Source organism: Oryzias latipes, chromosome 4, assembly GCF_053564925.1.
Source record: "Oryzias latipes strain Hd-rR chromosome 4, Olatipes_Hd-rR_3.1".
In the NCBI taxonomy this organism is placed as follows: Eukaryota; Metazoa; Chordata; class Actinopteri; order Beloniformes; family Adrianichthyidae; genus Oryzias; species Oryzias latipes.
In genome coordinates, this window is record NC_136240.1 from 26,737,850 (window position 1) to 26,756,241 (window position 18,392).

Sequence of the window (18,392 nt, forward strand, 5' to 3'; positions counted from 1 at the left end):
TTGATGGGATCAATGGTCGGATTAGAATCCAACCGTGTACATGGGCCCAGAAAAATGTTTTCAGAATATAAAAACGTTCACTAAGGTCACACTTTCCGTCGGAATAAATCATTCGCACATGCGCAGTAGGGTTTGAAAACGGAAGGATATAAATTCCGCCAAGCGGCTTTTTTTTTTCAAACTTTATTGAATGTAACAATTCAATACAAAACAATGTTAAACAGCGCCGAGCGGCTATATACATTGACATGTCAGCTCGGTAAAATACGAGATGATCTTCTAAACGTGCTTTTAATAATGTTACGGTTATTATGAAACACCTGTTCGCTCATCATTTGAATTTTAATCCGTGTGGTCAGTGCTTTTTCTGAACGAAGCCAGGATTAGCAGTATGCTAACACGGGCTAACAACATTAGCTTTGGGTGGTGCTCCTTGCTGGCTGCACGTAAACATGTAAGAATAACATCAGCCTTTATTTAGTCGGGACACGACTGGAAACACAAATCCGCGTGATTGTTTGAATGCTTTCTAAGGACTGAGCGACATTTCTGCTTTGAAGCTCAAACCGCTGTGTGTCTGCTGACGATCCGTGCTGTGCTCACACACACACTTTTAGACCCGGTTCTGAGTTCGGTTGTTTGTACCCCTAGAGCTGCGGGACGGATCGCAGTCTTAAATCTCCCACATACCGCTCATGTAGCAAAGCACCCCCCCCCCCTTCCCCTCAAACACAAAGCTGTAAGTCCGCGCTCCGCCGGTCCACTTCACTAGTGAAGTGCGGGAGCGGACCACTTCTTTTCTATTTTGTTTGTTACTTTTTTTGTTAAAGTCACTTCCCTCAGTTTATACTGGATCATCGTGGATTAGTCATTAGTTGGGAAATAAAATGAAAAAAGCAAAAAAACGAATAGCAGTTATATAAGAACGAAAAATGTAAAAATACCCAACCCCCCCCCACCCCCGACGATGTCATCGTCCATCCCGATGGTTGATAGCAAACATCGTCAACGGCAGATTTAAGGGACATCGCCCAACCCTAGTTGGATCCTACAGGGCTGCACAGGACAAACAGTAAACTGGGTTCCTTTAGGCTGCTTCCAGAGGAAGAATATTTACATGCAATCCTGTCTTTAGTAACGCCAACTGGTCAAAATTCTATGCTGTGAAAAAAAGCCTGCAGTGGAATGGGAACGTTGACCATATTTAGCTTCTTCAACCACAAAAAGATTTTGAAAACCAGCAAAGGCAAAGAAACGTTAAAAACTCCAATGGGTCCACCTGCTTCCCAATCAAATAAAGGCGTAAATCCAAACTTTAAATACTTGTTTTTACAAATGAATGTATACTTATAATAGTATAGTCCTGTCTGCCATCATTTGCTTGCCTTCAAAAGAGACAGCACACAGTTTAGCAAAACCTCTCAAAGAAATATTTGTCTGATAAACAACAGCATAACACTGATGTCAAATGCATTTGCCTGCATTTCCATCATAATGTTTAAACATTCAAAACATTTGTTTTCATAATGGTAAACTTAGTTGTCAAGCATCATATTATAGAGGACATTTTTGAAGCTGAATATGTCCCATCTATTGCATACCACTGTATTTGGTATCTACAGAGGACATTTGGTGATTTCCAATGATACCAAATGCAAAGGGGTGGTGCTCTTGCAGTTTTGATGGTTTTTAAAATCTTTTTTTTTTCCCCTCTGGTAATCTAGAGGGCTGATAAAACATCAAAAGTACAATAAACGTCCCCACAAATAGCTATCAATTAATACATGAAAATCAGGACTTAATTCTGAAAATGTTACCGGGCTTCCAACAAGACTGCACTAAAGTGCGACTTTGTCATGAACCTCCTGGAGGTATTGTGCACATGGAGTCTCCATCAGGGTCAGCTTTGTAATCCCACAAACCAAACAGCTGACAAACTCTGCTGCAGATTTGTCTGTGTTTAGTTTCTGTCCCTGGCAACGCATTAACACGCTTCCAGAGCAGCACTCATGCTGGAAAGTGACTCATTCACATCCCAGTGTCATAACTCTACCCAAAGAGAAACCAGCCTCTTAACAAAAGCTACACAACTGACCCCAAAATGGATAAACGACAGAGGATGCTGTGTGTAAGGGAAAAGTCAGATGCTGAAGTGGGATCTAAGGAGTATTTTTTAAAGTGCTTTGTCAAGTTCAAATGCTTAGCAAGTGATTTTTGTTTGTAAAATATACAGAGGGGTGTCAAGAAAACTATAGGAAACTTAAAACCCAAAAAAAACCTTAATGAAGTTTAAGATTTGATTTTTTTAAAGCAATAAAAATGAAACAGTTAAAGTATTCTCTTAGACCACAAAACTTTATCTCAACTAAACTTATATTTCCATCACTGGCAAGTATCTTTAACCACAGTGAAGCAAAAAGTTGGGGCTTTGTTTTTAGCATTTTTGGTCATTTTAAAACTCAGCTATAGAAAAACATTTTGACCTTCTACTTTGTAAAGTCTGCAGAGAATTTCCTCCACTCTCATCCAGCGGACGTCAAGCAGGTATTACTGAAGTCCAATGTCAGAAAAACAATCACAGCTTAAAAGGGTGAAGATGGCTGTACAATTCATTTACATACACCGAAAGAAACCAACACACAAAAAACAGGCACAACCTTAGAGAGTGAGAGGACATCAGCAAGTTGGAGGAGCCAGAAAAAGCAGAGCCAACCGGTCCATCCAGAGCTGACTAGTACTACGTTCATACCACCCTCTGCAACGCTATCAAGCAACCACTTCCAATAAATAGTCTATGTAAACACACATATGTGCGCGTTTCGGGCGTCCGTGTCCAAAACTCTCACGTTCAAGCGAAGCTACGCACATTTTTAAGACTGTTTTCGGGCTCTACGTACAAAACGTTCGGCAAATTAGCACATGTTGAAAGTTAAACCGAGTCGAACCTTAACCAGTCAGGGACTGGAATTGGGTGGTGACGAATGAATGACATCACCTTTAATTCACCGCAATGTCAATTGATCACGAAGGAGAAATCATTAATTGCGGTTCGAGCCCAGCTAGAATCACTTGATACAAAGTCTTTCATATTTTGCAATAGAGCTGTGAAAGAAAAAGCCTGGAGGAAGATTTGCACGGCTTCAACCAAGCCTCTTCCAACTGTAAGTGGCAGACATGTGCTAGTAAAACAGTAAAAACAGAAAAAGAAGACGCCCTTCCCTGCTCGTCTGGCGGGAACACCATGAGCTAAAATCACATTCTCGAACGCGGGTCACATGGCTCGTGTAGCTTAATACTTCAAAGTGGCAGAAAGGTAGTGTTCTTACAGAAAACCTCATTCTTGAGACTCAAACTCAGATCTTACATGATCAAACACTCATGACACGTAAGCATAGAAAAGGCCAGTGCGCATTGTAGAAGTCTATGTTGTTTACAGTTTTAATTAAAATAAAAAACTTTAATGTTGTAGTGGTTGTTTAAAGGCAAAAGCTCAAAAGCATAATTTTGAGTATGACAATGGATTGTATGAGAGGATTTGCTGTTTTTTCTGAACAGGATGTTTAAAAAAAGTCCAAATATGAATCATTACAACAACTTTCAACAAAATAAATGGACATTTGAGTCATGGAGTTCAGCAACAGTGTCACAACTCCTAAATCTGTGTTTTATTTGAATTGAAACATGTCAGAGTGGATGAAAAAGCCTCTTTGTTTCTCTTTTTCCCTGGGTTTCACACCAAAATTACAAAACCATCTGTCTGTCTGCCTCCCTCATGACACTATAAAGCTCTCATTCTGACTCAACACGTCCCTCCCCCAATTCAAAACTGGCTGAAAATGACCTAATGAGAAGGTGCTGCAACAATTACATATTAAAAGCCCTAACTTTCCAAGTAAAAGCAACTTCTCCCATGTGACAGGGTGGTGCGGTAAAATCCCATAGGCGAGTGTGTTGTAGAAATCTTCCCAGTGTAAAGAAACATGACATCACGCTTTAGTGTCAAATGATGCTCAGAAGAATTGACTTATCTTATTTTTTTTCCAATTCTACAATAGCAACATGCTGTCCTGTTTAACGTTCTAGACTTTTACCATCAGAAAGTGATTTCTCATTGCAGCGGGTCCTGTGCTGAGTCTTCAGTGGGAAAGCGGAAACAAATGTTCTGTCGGTGACCTAAACAACAAGATTTCCCAGGACTCTGAGGCTACATCTTTGCACCGGTGTGATCCAACTTTAGTTTTTTCTCAGGTGCACCAGTTTAAAAAACTGTTCAATGCAGTGACATTTTCATTGCATTTTACAGCTCAGTTTTACACGTTGACGTGTTGTTCTTATTTTTTTTTTTTAACTTGTCCTGTCCAACAGCTAGGCAAACAGATGAGAGCTGAGGGCCTCTTGTGTTGGACATATTTTATTCTAACAAGAGGGGTTATTCATCTTCAGACAAACCAAAGGTATGTCTGAATAAACCCCTTTTGTAATTGAGGCCAAACTTTATTAATTTCAATCATGTTTGAAAATCTTTGGTGTTGGACCGGACGGAAAAGGAAAGAGGGGAACAAGAGAGAGGGACGTTAGAGAGAGGGGGGGGTAGGAGGGTGATAATAGGAGGGGAAGGGGGGTAAGACCATGAAGCAGCATAGAGCAGGCAGGTTTACTGGTTGTTTATCGTTACGGTACGGTTCAAATGTAGTACAAAAAGGGCGGGGCCTGTTCACACACACTCAAATATTATCAACACACCTGCTAGCCGCAGAAATGTCCACATGTCAACATGCACACAAAACAGATAGTGTTCACGAACGCATACTTATGCCTTTAAACCAACTAGTGTGAAATCTTTCATTCATTCAATCATGCAAACTATTAGTGCAAAGGTGAGCTAACACCTGTGCTCAGGTGAGTGTTTATGTTCTTCTAAAATGGATGGTGGAATGTGAAAAGAAGGAGGAGGAGCGCCCAGCCACCCCCACACCCATACCCCCACCGCAGCAGCAGCGGCAGCCGGAATTCCCCCAGCGCCACACGGGAACAGGCAGGGAACAACCGCCCCCCGGGCGACCAAGACCGCCACCCAGGCCAGGGCCAGCAGGACCGCCGCGAGGCCCCCAGAGCCAGAGAGCAGGGAGGCGCAGAGGGAAAGAGAGCGCCGCCCCAGCCCAGCCAGGAAAGCAGCCCCCCGCCGCGCCGGAAGAGCCCAACGCAGGGCCCCACCGGAGAGGGACGCCCACAGCCCCAGACGAGCACCCCACCACCACCCAGGAGTTCCGGGCATCCCCCCGCCCCGACCCCAGGTACGAGCCAGGACCCCCCAAGGGAGACCCGCTCCGCACTCCAGGCAGCCACCCACCCGGCCCACGGTTGGTCCAGGTAGGAGCAAGGCAGGGGCCCGCCGCCCCCGCCCAGGAGGGGGGAACCCCGGGGAAAAAAGGGCGGCCCATAAGGGATGTTATAAATATGGCCCGACCAGGCTCGGCCATGTTGGAAGTTTGGCGGGGCCCAGCGCCCAGGGGCAAGGACCAGGACCCACCCCCCAGGGACACGAACACCCCCGGCTCAGGTGTAATATGAACCCCCCCACCGTGCGGAGAGAGCACCGCCGGGCCCAGGGAGCCGGCACCCAAGGGACACGGCCGCCATCGCCAAGGGGCCCACACCCCCCACCAGGGACGGGGTAGGGGACAGATGGACCCAGGTCCCACCTTCCTTGTAAAATGTGTGTGCGTGTATGGGTGTTTGAGAGGGTGTTTGTGTGCATGTGTGTGTGTTTATGTTTGAATGTATATATTGAAGGGGGAGGGGTGTGTGTACTAAGGGGGGTGCAGTTAAAATTGGCGAGTAGGGCACTAAGGGGACATCTCCTGATTACTCACAGTGATGTCCCCTCACCCTCCACACCAAGGGGCCCTAAATGTCTAAGGTGCGGTTAAAATTGGCGGGTAGGGTGCCAGGAGGACATCTGCTGCTTGCTGGCAGTGATGTCCAAGCACCCCCCCTACCAAGGACCCTACGTGTCTAAGGTGCAAATAAAACCGAAAGAGGGGGGGCCCACTCCATACGGCAACCATAGGAGGGGGGCCACTCCCAAGTAGCCCCCCCCAAGGCGCATCGCAGGCTAAACCCCCCACCCCCTCACCCTAATATGAGGTTATATAAGGAAGGGGGTAAGTTGGGGACAGCTGGTAGACTGTCCCCCGGTGGTCAAACAGCCGTCCCCCAGCCCACCCCCAGCAAAGGGGCCAGGGCCACCCAGCCCAGGGGCCCACCCCCGGAGGCGCCGACACCCCAGGCCCGGCACCACCCACCCCACACAGAGAGAGAGGAGCCAGAAAGCGTCCCCCCCCCCCGGAGCAAGCCCAGGCCCCCACCCCCAGACGCCGGCCCTAGAAGAGCTCTGGTCAGGCCTCGACGGGACCGAGGAGGCCAACCGGCCGAGGCAACCACTGATTGCCTCAGCGGAGACCCCGACCCGCTAGCCCCCCCGACCCGTACTAATAATGGGCCCCCCCTCCCCCCCAGAACGCCCCCCCACAGGACAGGGCCGACAAGCCCCCCACCCCACCCCACCCCAGACCCCGCAGCCGAAGCGGGTGACACCCAGAGCGACCGGGGGCCCCGAGAGGGTTGTCCCGTCCCGTCCCAGAGCCAGGGAAGGGCCGATCCCAGCCCCAGGTGCAGATGGGCAGCCCATCCGGCGCCGCTGGGCCCCCCCCACCCGAGCAGGGCCCCCCGCCAACCCCCCCCAGCACAGGCAAAGGGACCACCCCCCCAAGCCAAGCCAGACCACCACCCCACCCCCCCACCACGCACCCCCACACCCAAGCCCAGAGGACCACGCAGCGCCCCAGCCCGCCCCACCCAGGCACCGGACCCGACCCCCCGACCAACGGAGCCCCCCACCGCCCCCGCCAGGCACCGGAAGCCCCGACCCCCACCCCAAACCACGGCAGAAGGGCAAGGAGCAGCGACGACCAGGCCCTCCACCCCCTAAGTCATGGAGTCAACCACAGGAGACCAGAGAGACTGAATTCTTTCAAAGTTACTTGAGCTTTGGGCTGACATTTTTTCCAAGCTGATATGATCAAACAGCAGATTTCTGTGTTGACTTATGTTTATATTTTTCTTGTTTTTCCAATTTATTAAAATAGTTTTTTTGGCAATACAAAGAGTTATGAAAATGATAGATGCTAATCCTTCTTCTATATCGATGGCACTCATGTCACCAAGCACACAAAGTGACGGTGAGGCAGTGATTGAAACCTTAAGCCAGACTGATAAATCGGCACATACCTGCTGCCAGAGAGCCCTGACAGGAGTGCAGAACCACAGTGCGTGCATGTAGCTGTCGGGTAGATTATTATCACAGTGCTCGCAAATGTCTGAGTTACTGAGACCCATCTTGAACATCCTCTGTCCAGTGTAGTAAATTCTGTGAAGAGTTTTGAGATGGATTAGCTGCAGATTTGGACTTTTTGTCAGTTTAAAGGTGTTTAGACAAAGTTCTGACCAGAAGCTTTCATCTGTGCTGATGCTCAAATCTGCATCCCATTTTTTTGTTGGAAGGGCAATATTGTTATCTAAATTACATAAAAGTTTGTATATTTTGGAGAGAGTTCTATTCATTGAAAAATTAATCAGAGTGGTAACTACATCTGGTAGCTTTAAATCGTCGTCTTTAATTTTATACTTTTTAGTAATACTTGATTTAAGTTGCTGATATTCCAAGAAGTTATTTATTCCATGTTTGTCTTGAAGTTCCTGGGGGGTTATGAATCTTCTATCAATAATTACGTGCTCTAGTTGTTTTATGCCCCCTGCTTGCCAAGCTGGGAAGTGAATCATTTTTTTGTTAATAAGGATGTCCGGGTTGTTCCAGATGGGTGTCATTTTGCACGGTTGAATTGATGATTTTGATATTTTGAGAAATTCCCACCAGGCTGTTAAGGTGGCATTTATATTAATGCTTTTGAAACAATCCTGTTTTTTAACTGTTTGGCTAATAAATGGTAGCTGTGACAGGTTGATCTTTCCACATAACACCTGTTCCAAGTCTAACCATGAGTTGGTTTCTGGATTATTTTTTAACCATTTTAAGATATATTGTAATCTATTTGCAAGAAAGTATTTGTGGAAATTAGGTAGTTCTAATCCTCCACAGCTTTTTGCAGATTTTAAAGTTTTTAGACTAATTCTTGCAGGTTTGTTGTTCCATAGAAAGCTTGATATGGAGACGTTTTGTTCTTAACCCTTTAACACCGGAGATTCAGTCCCAGTGTTAACATTCTATTCGTTTACACGGTTAACGTGATTCCACGTGTGCTGACATGCAACACTTGACAGTAGCGTTCATGCAATCAATGTGAATCATCTGATTCTGTCGCAAAAAAAAGTGGCTTTGCACTGTTAAGCTACACACTGGAATTACATTCATTGCATAAACGGTTAAACAGCTACAATAGTGGATAGAATGTCAACAGTGCAGCTAAAGCTCTGGTATTAAAGGGTTAGACCACAGGGAGACTCTTTTTATACCTCAAACTGCTGAGGTCACTGATGTTTTACTCAATCACACAACTGAAAAATTAGGACATATTTGTAATTTAATTGGCGACACTCCAGTTTCCTGATGGTTGCCCCCAAAATGTTGCTAGTTTCAATAAAACCAACAAATGCCTATTGAGGCTTTTGCTTTTTGTTTTTTCGTTTTGCTTTATTGCACAGAGAGTTTCTATCTATAACTGTGCAAACAACTACTTAGTTTTGAAAGAGTTTTCTTTTTCAAACTGTTTGTGTCTCATGATACTAAAATAACATAATTCTTAGAAGATATAGATGATTGCAAAGCTAGAGCTTAAATTCAAATCATGGATTCACTTCAAGGAAATCAAAGATGGTTCTCTTTTTTTCAACCGAGCCACACTTTTTTTTTTATTACAAGTGTGTATTTTTCCTCTAATCCAGCCCAAATAAAAACAGGCACAAAACAAACCAAAACAGCAGACTGCAGTAAACTGAGTCCTAACAAAACTACCAACTCAGTTCACTTGGAATTTAAACAGAGGAAAAAACGTTCAGCACAGGAAACCTTAAGGCTTCATTATTGAGCCCTTTTGATTTTCCATCATTTCCCTTTAGCAAGGCAGTGCCTGCATCCATTCACTTTCATCTTGACCCAACAGCAGCTGCAGCATCATCCAGAGCACTGCAGCCACCATGACAAAGCAAGAAAGTGTGATCGTGGGCTGTGTGAGAGCTCCTGAAGCCTGATACTCATGACTGGTCTTATAGTCTTTAAAGACCCACTCCAATAAAAATTGGGTTTTTGGTGTTTCTAAGGATGGAGGACATATAAAGAAAATTAAGCTCAAAAAGGCATTTCCAAGTTTTACATTACTCAAATTGTTGTGAATCAGGAGGATAAGAAAAAAATGCACTTTAACAGAAAAAGCTTATTTCTGAAGTAGAAATACACTCTGTGAACGTTACGCTCCCTGTTCCACTCCATTCTGATGCATCCGCTTTCAGACAAATAGATTCATGTATGTCTTTGTTTTCCTCGTCTGAGCTGGAAGCTAGGAAGCACCTGCTGGTTCAATAAAGCCAAAATCCCATAGACCTCTACAGAGACATAAACAGCCATTACCCAGTCATTAGATTTGTCCGAATAACCGTTCTTGCTCTTTTCCAACATGTTTTTGTTGATCCTAAAACGTTGTCAAGATAGGGTTGTGCCGATGGACGATATCATCGTCCATCGTGATGGGTGACTGACATCCCGATGGAGAGACCACCATCGTGATGCCACGCCCCCGCCACGTTGCGCGTCGACACCATAAGCCGCGGTTACATGTACAAAATATCTTGATGGGATCAATGGTCGGATTAGAATCCAACCGTGTAGATGGGCCCAGAAAAATGTTTTCAGAATATAAAAACGTTCACTAAGGTCACAATTTCGGTCGGAATAAATCATTCGCACATGCGCAGTATTCGCACATGCGCAGTTTGAAAACCGGAAGGGGTTACAACTTCCGCCGAGCGGCTTTTTTTCCAAACTTTATTGAATGTAACAATTCAATACAAAACGATAACAGCGCCGAGCGGCTATATATATTGACATGTCAGCTCGGTAAAATACGAGATGATCTTCTAAACGTGCTTTTAATAATGTTACGGTTATTATGAAACACCTGTTCGCTCATCATTTGAATTTTAATTCGTGTGGTCAGTGCTTTTTCTGAACGTAGCCAGGATTAGCAGTATGCTAACACGGGCTAATAAGCTTTGGGTGGCGCTGCATCCTGTGAATAACATCAGCCTTTATTTAGGCGGGACACGACTGGAAACACAAATCCACGTGATTGTTTGAATGTTTTCTAAGGACTGAGCGACATTTCTGCTTTGATGCTCAAACCTCTGTGCGTCTGCTGACGATCCGTGCTGTGCTCAGACACACTTTTAGACCCGGTTCTGAGTTTGATAGCTCTTACCCCTAGAGCTGCGGGACGGATCGCAGTCTTAAATCTCCCACACATACCGCTCATGTAACCCCCCCCCCCCCCCCCCTTCAAACACAAAGCTGTAAATCCGCACTCCGCCGGTCCACTCCGCCAGTTCAGTGCGGGAGCAGACTACTTCTTTTCTATCTTGCTTGTTACTTTTTCTGTTAAAGTCACTTCCCTCAGTTTATACTGGATCATCGCGGATTAACCATTAGTTGGGAAATAAAATGAAAAAAGCAAAATAACGAATAGCAGTTATATAAGAACGAAAAATGCAAAAATACCCCCCCCCCCCGACGATGTCATCGTCCATCCCGATGGTTGACAGCAAACATCGTCAACGGCCAATTTAGGGGACATCGCCCAACCCTATGTCAAGATATATATATATATATATTTTTTGGAAGTTATTCAAGGTATAAACTGGCCAACCAGATACCCAAATGATAATATGCTGCCCCCCACCTCCAACGTTCAAAACATCTGACAGATTCCTCCAAGTGAACCTTGAAGTAGTAGGGTGTGGACACCAACAAGCCCACTCCTGACTGGCCAGTGTGGTTGCCATAGATACAATGACTCAGACCGATTTGGACCAATTACTGCTTACTGATGTCATCTGGCTCCAACATGGCCCGATAAGGAAAAAATGCTGACTGAATCAGAAGTAAGCCATTTTCAATAGACATCACAAACACTCAATCAAGTTCTCATACTGTCTGTTGTGTAAACAGAGAGCTCTCATTGTGCCAACAACTCAGAGGAGAAGTTTTGATTAACTGCTGCCGCTTATGTCCTAGAAAACAACACAGGATTTTTTTTTTTAATTTTAGCTACAAACAGCATAAATTTAATTAAAAGGCATCTTTGAAAGTAGATCATTTGATGATTGGAGTGAAGGTTTAGCTGCTGCCAAAGCTCTGCTGAGCTGTGAAACACTCCATCACCTTCCACTGAAATCTGCCCTGTTCTTACCAAAATCCCATGCAAGAATAAAAACAAAACTAAAATGAGCAACTGTGCAGCTATATACCAGAAACATAATCCAAGATCAAGTAACATCATCATCAAGGAACAGTGGAACATCATGCTTGGTTACGTGCGCGTGGTTTTGTTTTTGTTTTGACACTCCTGTGGTTCCATATATGGCAGTCAGAAAATCCAGACCAACTCACCGCATCCTTCTCTTCTTCCCAGCTGCTCTGCTGCTCCACGGAGCACAGCTTCCTCTTGTTTGTGTTTTCTGTCCTCTTCATCGCTGCGGCTGTCCCGGCGTGTGCCTCAGTTCGCTGCTGCTGCTGTGCTCCTCACTGACACCTCTCTGCCGGACCGAAAACTCATGGCTCCCCGCGGCACTCTTTGTCGTCGATTCCTCGAGCTCAGCCATCCCGAGCCGTGCTCCGCTGTTCAAAAAGGTTCCTCATGATGGGAGAAAGTCACTTAATCCAAGTGTCAGGTCAAATTCCGGAGCCTCCACTGACACAAAACACTGAGGACGTGTTCACGCGGGCAGTTTTTCGCGTGCGAGGGGACGGTCACAAATGCCGCGCTCGCGCCTTCTCTCCCGCGACACTTTCCGTTAGCCTGAATCGTTGGTTACTTTGTAATTGCTAGTTGGTGTCTGCTGAATGCCGGGGCTAGCCAAGCTGTTAGCCTGTGGTTCACCTGAGCCGAACCTCCCGTGACACCCAGGCACGCGGGTTCAGCTTAATGGATATTTCCATTCTCTCGCCCATAAACCGGCGGAATTTGATTCTCCCAGTGATTCCCAGATTGAAAAATCTTATTCTATTGTTCTGTCATCTTCAGCCTTAGAGGCTAAGGTCAGCGCGAACACCGGGTGAGGCGCAGCTGTGCAGTATGGAGCGGTTCGGCTCGTTTCCTGATTCTGACAGGCTGACAGTGACGTCAAGCGCGCGGAAGGAAGAGGGCCACAGCCGGTCTGTGGTTTACAAAATAAAAGTCTTTCTCTTATGCACATAAAGTCAATACTTTGTATTGTTATTAGTTATTTCAAGTCCTTTTGGGCAATATATTTTACGGGGATGGTAAAACTGCTCAAGGACAATGCGTAAAAATTAGGAGCAGTGTACTATGTGGGTTGCCCCCATCAAAAAAACGGAAAATGCGCCAACACCAAACACATTCAGTTATTTAGGCTTAAAAAAAACAAGGCTTAGTTGCAATTAACCCATTTGTCTTTACAAAACAAGGAAAACCTCAGTAGCACGTCAATTCACCATACTACTGAAGGACATTTTTAGGAGGCCCCCGACATGACATTTAGGGGAAAAAATGGGAATCATTAATGGCCACAAATTAGTATTTTTTGCCGCACAAATTAATGTTTCATGAACACAAATTAACATTTTATTTGCATTTTGGTGGCATAAAGTAGCATTAAGTGGGCACAAATTTGCAGTTGGAATTGAAGTACTAAATTATTAATTTGTGCCAAAAATGCTAATTTGTGTGCACAAAATTCTCATTCGCAGCCCTGACTATTAATATATGGGAACAATTTTTTACGTCCTTTCCATGGCTCCGTACCTTTTTACTAAATAAATGGAAGATTAGTCAAAGTATCCGTTGTTTGTATGGAAGTTCTACATGGTCAGTGTTTTCTATAGTATTTGCAGTGTCTTTCTGATTGAAGTGGCTGTGTCTAATGTCACTTAAAATGTGTTTAAAACTTAAATTAAAATTCTTTTACATTTGATATAAAATGTATTAAAATGCCATGTTATTTTGAGTTACATATAATGAAAAAATTCCCATTGCCAAATATGTTTTCTTAAAATTAAAATTATGGTAAAATGCATTTTTTGTTATAGATTTGGAAACTGGCTTTTATAAATTTGTTATTTTTATTGCAATAAGCAACCTTTTTGGGACATTGCTACAAGTTAGCGCAATGGTATATTTAAAAATTCAAATATTGTGAAAAAGTTTTTTTTCTACTACATCTTCTCATGAATATGTATTTTTAAAACTATTTCAAATCATTAAAATGTTTAGCTTTTTGTATATTTATGGAGAATTTTCTATTTTTTATCAAGGCCCAAAGCACTTAAGAGTCACAAATCTCACCCACCATCTCACACTGATGCTGAATCTGCTGCCACTAACCTGTAGCCACCAGGAGTTGACAAGTCGGGAACCGAACCTGTGACCTTCCAGCCAGTGGTAAACCAAAAGTGCAAACTAGTGAATGTTCCTACGCTGGGATGACCCCTAAAGGGACATGCCAATAGGGGAACAACCTTTCAATCCCTTCAGTTCCTGTTTTGGCCTCCTCTTGCACAAAATTACTGCATCATCCTCTATTGTTCTGGATGTAACCAGCTTGTGTACGGTAGACATAATAGAAGCTCAGGTTGCTTTGACAGGTGCCATCAGGCCATTTGCATTGTGGGTCAAATGTCTCTAATCTTTCTTTTGACCACAGTCCATAGATTCTTCATCATGTACAGGGCAGACGACTTTGCGGTTCTGTAAAGTGCAGTAACACCATGGTCATTGAACCTGCTTTTGTTCACACTTTGTTGACAGTGTGTGCAGGTGCCACGTCCTGCTGGAAAATGAAACCAGCATCTCCATGCAGCTTATCAGCAGAGGGCAACATGAAGTGCTCCAGAATTCCCTGGTAGATGCATTGACCATGAAGTTCAGATAACACTTTGGACCAACACATGTAGAAGTCATGCACCACAAACCCTCACCAACTGTGTATTTCAAGGAGCATGGAAACTGTGCCACTTTTCCTCCAGAGCTTAATTTCCAAATAAAATACAATGCTTACAAGAGGACATTGAACCATTGAGCAACAATTTTCTCCTTAAGGCACTATTGACATAGTTCTGATTGGCTTGTCACCGGAAATGGAAGATTTGTGTATTTTTTTGTTTGTGGTGCCTCTTGATCCACTCCTTCAGATGCTGTCCTAAATTCCAGGAAGGAATTTTTAAAAAGTTTCTTGAGGCTGCAGTTGTCTGCGCTCCTGCTGAATCTTTTTCTCTCACTCTTTTCACTTTACTCAAATTTTTGTTGGTATGATTGACCATGAAAAATCAACCTAGTGAGTGTGACATCCCCCATAGAAAATGGCTTACCGGCATCCAGCGCCAACCAACTCAAGTCACTTCAGTGGCCATTTTTTCACAATACACACACTGGCGTGTTGGAGCCAGACAATGTCAGTAAGCAGTGATTGGTCCAAGTCAGTCTGATTCAACTTGTCTATGGCAACCACTCTTTCTAAGATTTTTTTTCTTCCCCCAACAATATTCTAATCGTCTGAGTCACCAAAATAAGGGTTTTCATTAAGGGTCTCATTATTTATCAGAATTTCAGGAATACGTGTGTAATGTTTGTATCAAAGAAGGTTTCAGTTTCCGAAGGTTAACTTTCCACAGAATTTGATTTTTTTGTGTGGATGTTTTTGAGTATGTTGTTCTCTGAAATGACATTTTTAAATGACTATACATGGCCAATCTAGTCTGACTCTTTAATTTTTAAAACCCTTTCAACATTAAAACCCTAAAATATACTTTCCAATGCAAACTTCCCTTTAGCTGCCTTTATGGTCTTTGGTATGACAAAATACAACACGTCTAATAATCAGTTGTTTTTTTTTACTTTACTGACAAAGCTTCCTTGAAGTAAAGGGGGGGGGGGGTTATTTTGAAAATACCATCAATCTACTTCCTTTAAGGAATTAACTTCACCTCCTCTCATCTTAAATCAAATGTAATAAATAGATAAATAAAATCAAATAAACATTTGTCCCCTTAAAAGGAGGAAAAGTCTTCTTGAAAATGTTCTTTTTTCATTAAAAAAATATCTTTTTATATATAAACAAGCTGGACTTGCTTGCCGTCAGTGTCAGATGTGTGACAGACACTTGTCTTGTGCTCCGCTTCCCCCTGCTGAGCAAAGGTTAGAACAGCTTTCAAAGGTTTTTAACGCTAGCAATTAAAATGATATCAGCACTAAAAATAACAGGAAAAAAAACTGCGCAAGCATGTTTTGTTTTAATATGCAATTAATAAATCCTCAATCACTTTACTGTTCTAATTTGTTGCATTATTTAAAGCTTTTAAAGTACATAACTTTTTTTTAACAATGTTATTTTGTTTTGTAGTTAACCATCATATATAAATTACATGACATTAAATAGTTCCAGATTTACTTAAACACATCAATGCTAAACATTTGTTGTTCTGTTTTTCCCAGTAGCTCCACCACACAAAATCAAAGTAACTGAAGCAAAATCTCACTATTCTGTCTATTTTTAATACCAATTTCATCTATTTGCAGTTGATCAAAAGCAGTTTTAAGATCAGGTGCATTTTGCTACAGAGCAAAGAGCATTTCAGCTTTTTCTCTTTTTAAGAAAAGGCACTTTAGTTTGACACATTATGACATTGTTTCAAATGAAATCTTGGAAAATAACATTTGGATTGAGGTACGTACTGCAGATTTTATTTTACTCTAACATAAAAACGACCTGGACGCCTCCCTGGAGAAGTGTTCCGGGCATGTCCCTCTGGTGGAGGTGCTGGGGAAGACCCAGGACACGTTGGATAGAGTATGTCTGTCGGCTGGCCTGGGAACGCCTTGGGGTCCCCCTAGAGGAGCTGGAGGAAGTGGCTGGGGTGAGGGAAGTCTGGGCATCTCTGCTTAGACTGCTGCCCCCATGACCCGGTCCTGGATAAGTGGAAGAAGACGGATGGATGGATGGATGGATGGATAAAGGCGACCAAGTGCATCACAACACACATGTGATGCAGCAATTAATGATCTGTCCATCATTCCAGTCCAATGTGTGGAAACACTTTGAATTTAGCAAAGACATGTGACCATAGTCAGGTAGAGTGATCTAATCATTTGGATTATTTTGATGTATAAAAAATGACAGTGAGCTGAACTAAAATGTGAATACATTTGCCATTCATTCTTGTGCATTTGTTTGTTCGAACACATACTTCAAGTGTGAGAAACTTTATTTCGGTTATGTTAAACAAACAAACTTAAAAACATCAACATAAACATTGACACTGATCAATGTCAACATAAACATTGAACATAATAATAATAATAATAAATAAATAAACATAACATAAACATTGAACAAAATTAACCGAAAAAGGTGTTGGGTGAAGCCAAGGCTTATTTCCCCAACCCTGAATACAAACATTACATCTACCTACAAACTGTTAGAACCTTAAATCAGAAAAGAAAAAAGATGAAAAAAACAAAAAACAAAACAAACACTTCTCAAAATGACCTCACAACCACCAAAGTCTCTCAGTCCAGAAGGTATTTTTGAAACATTTTAACTTTATACATTTTCTTAAAGTGCAGTATGGATTTTGCATTTTTCAGTTCGTCTGATAATAAATTCCACATGTTGACCCCCTGAACAAAAACACTATTTCTTAATGCGTTAGTTCTGACCACTTTCTTTTTAAACATATCCTTACCTCGAAAATCATAATTATCAATTTTTATTTCGAACAAACTCAGTATTTTGGCAGGTACACATTGTTTTTTAACTTTAAACATAAAAATTCCAGTACTAAGATAAACTAAATCATAAAATTTTATTGCCCTTTATGGAAATATTTGTTTTGTGGATTGATTGTATGAAGAGTGGTTTACAATTCTAATTGCTTTTTTTTGCAGAATAAAAATAGGTTTTGTATTTGACTTGTAACTATGCCCCCAGATTTCTAAACAATAGGTCAAATAAGGAATCATGAAGGAACAATATAGAATATACAATGTAGCTGTGTTTAAAAAATATTTGACTTTATGTAAGATGGCTAATGATTTGGACAATTTAGAGAGAATATAAGTTATGTGTGGTTTCCATGATAATGTATGATTCAAGATTACTCCCAGAAATTTTATTTCATTTACTCTTTCAAGAACAACAACCTCAATTTTTAACTCAGAGATGTTTTCCCGTTTTCTATAGCCAAATATAATGTACTTGGTTTTATTTTGATTTAAAGACAGTTTGTTTGAATCAAACCATTGTTTGATTATGGATAATTCTTTTGTTATGTCTGAAAGAAGTTTTTCCAGGTTATCTCCAGATAAATACAAAGTAGTGTCGTCAGCATATAAAACACAATTTAACAAATCAGAAACTTTACAAAGGTCATTTATGTATAAAATAAATAATATAGGACCCAATAGGGACCCCTGGGGTACTCCACATGTAACAGGACACATATCAGATTTTTTGTTATTGAAATAAACATACTGACATCTGTTAATAAGATAACTTTCTAACCAGGAATATGCTATTCCTCTAAAACCATATTTCTGTAACCTACTAAGTAACATAGTGTGATTTAATGTATCAAATGCTTTTTGAAGATCAACAAAAACGCCTACAGTAAATTTCTTCTTCTCTATCGAGGAAGAAATATGATCAACTAGATGCATTATCGCCATTGAAGTAGATCTACCAGCCCTAAAACCATATTGATCCTCATGCAATAAATTAAACTTTCCAATAAAATTGTTCATTCTTTTAACAAAAAGTTTTTCTAATATCTTGGAGAATTGGGATAATAATGAAATTGGTCTGTAATTTGTAAATATATGGCGATCTCCATTTTTAAAAATGGGAATAATTTTTGCTATTTTCATGTTATTTGGAAAAATGCCCTCCCTAAAAGACATGTTAAATATATGAGTTAATGGTTCAACAATGAACTCAATTGTGTTTTTAATTAACGACATATCAATGTCATTCCAATCTTTGGATCTTTTATTTTGAAATGTTCTTACAATTTCTAGTATTTCATTTGAACTAACCTCAGACAGAAACATTGAGAACTTGTTTGATTGGATACTAAGTTCTTTCAACTTCTT

At 42.1% G+C, this 18,392-nt stretch overlaps 1 protein-coding gene across 6 annotated transcripts in view; it reads right to left on the bottom strand.

Annotated features, from left to right (window-relative positions):
- mast2 (microtubule associated serine/threonine kinase 2) overlaps nt 1-12,397 on the bottom strand; it is a 191,548-nt gene extending 179,151 nt beyond the window's left edge. For 4 of the 6 annotated variants that reach the window (XM_078946193.1, XM_023954410.2, XM_023954409.2 and 1 more), the window contains exon 1: nt 11,678-12,392. In XM_078946193.1, the coding sequence (XP_078802319.1) occupies nt 11,678-11,758 (81 nt within the window). In that variant the 5' untranslated portion in view covers nt 11,759-12,392. Of the gene's footprint in view, nt 1-11,677 lie in introns of all 6 variants that reach the window. The other 2 variants (XM_011474291.4, XM_011474290.4) reach the window with 1 other exon arrangement.
- Between the last annotated feature and the right edge of the window lie 5,995 nt (nt 12,398-18,392).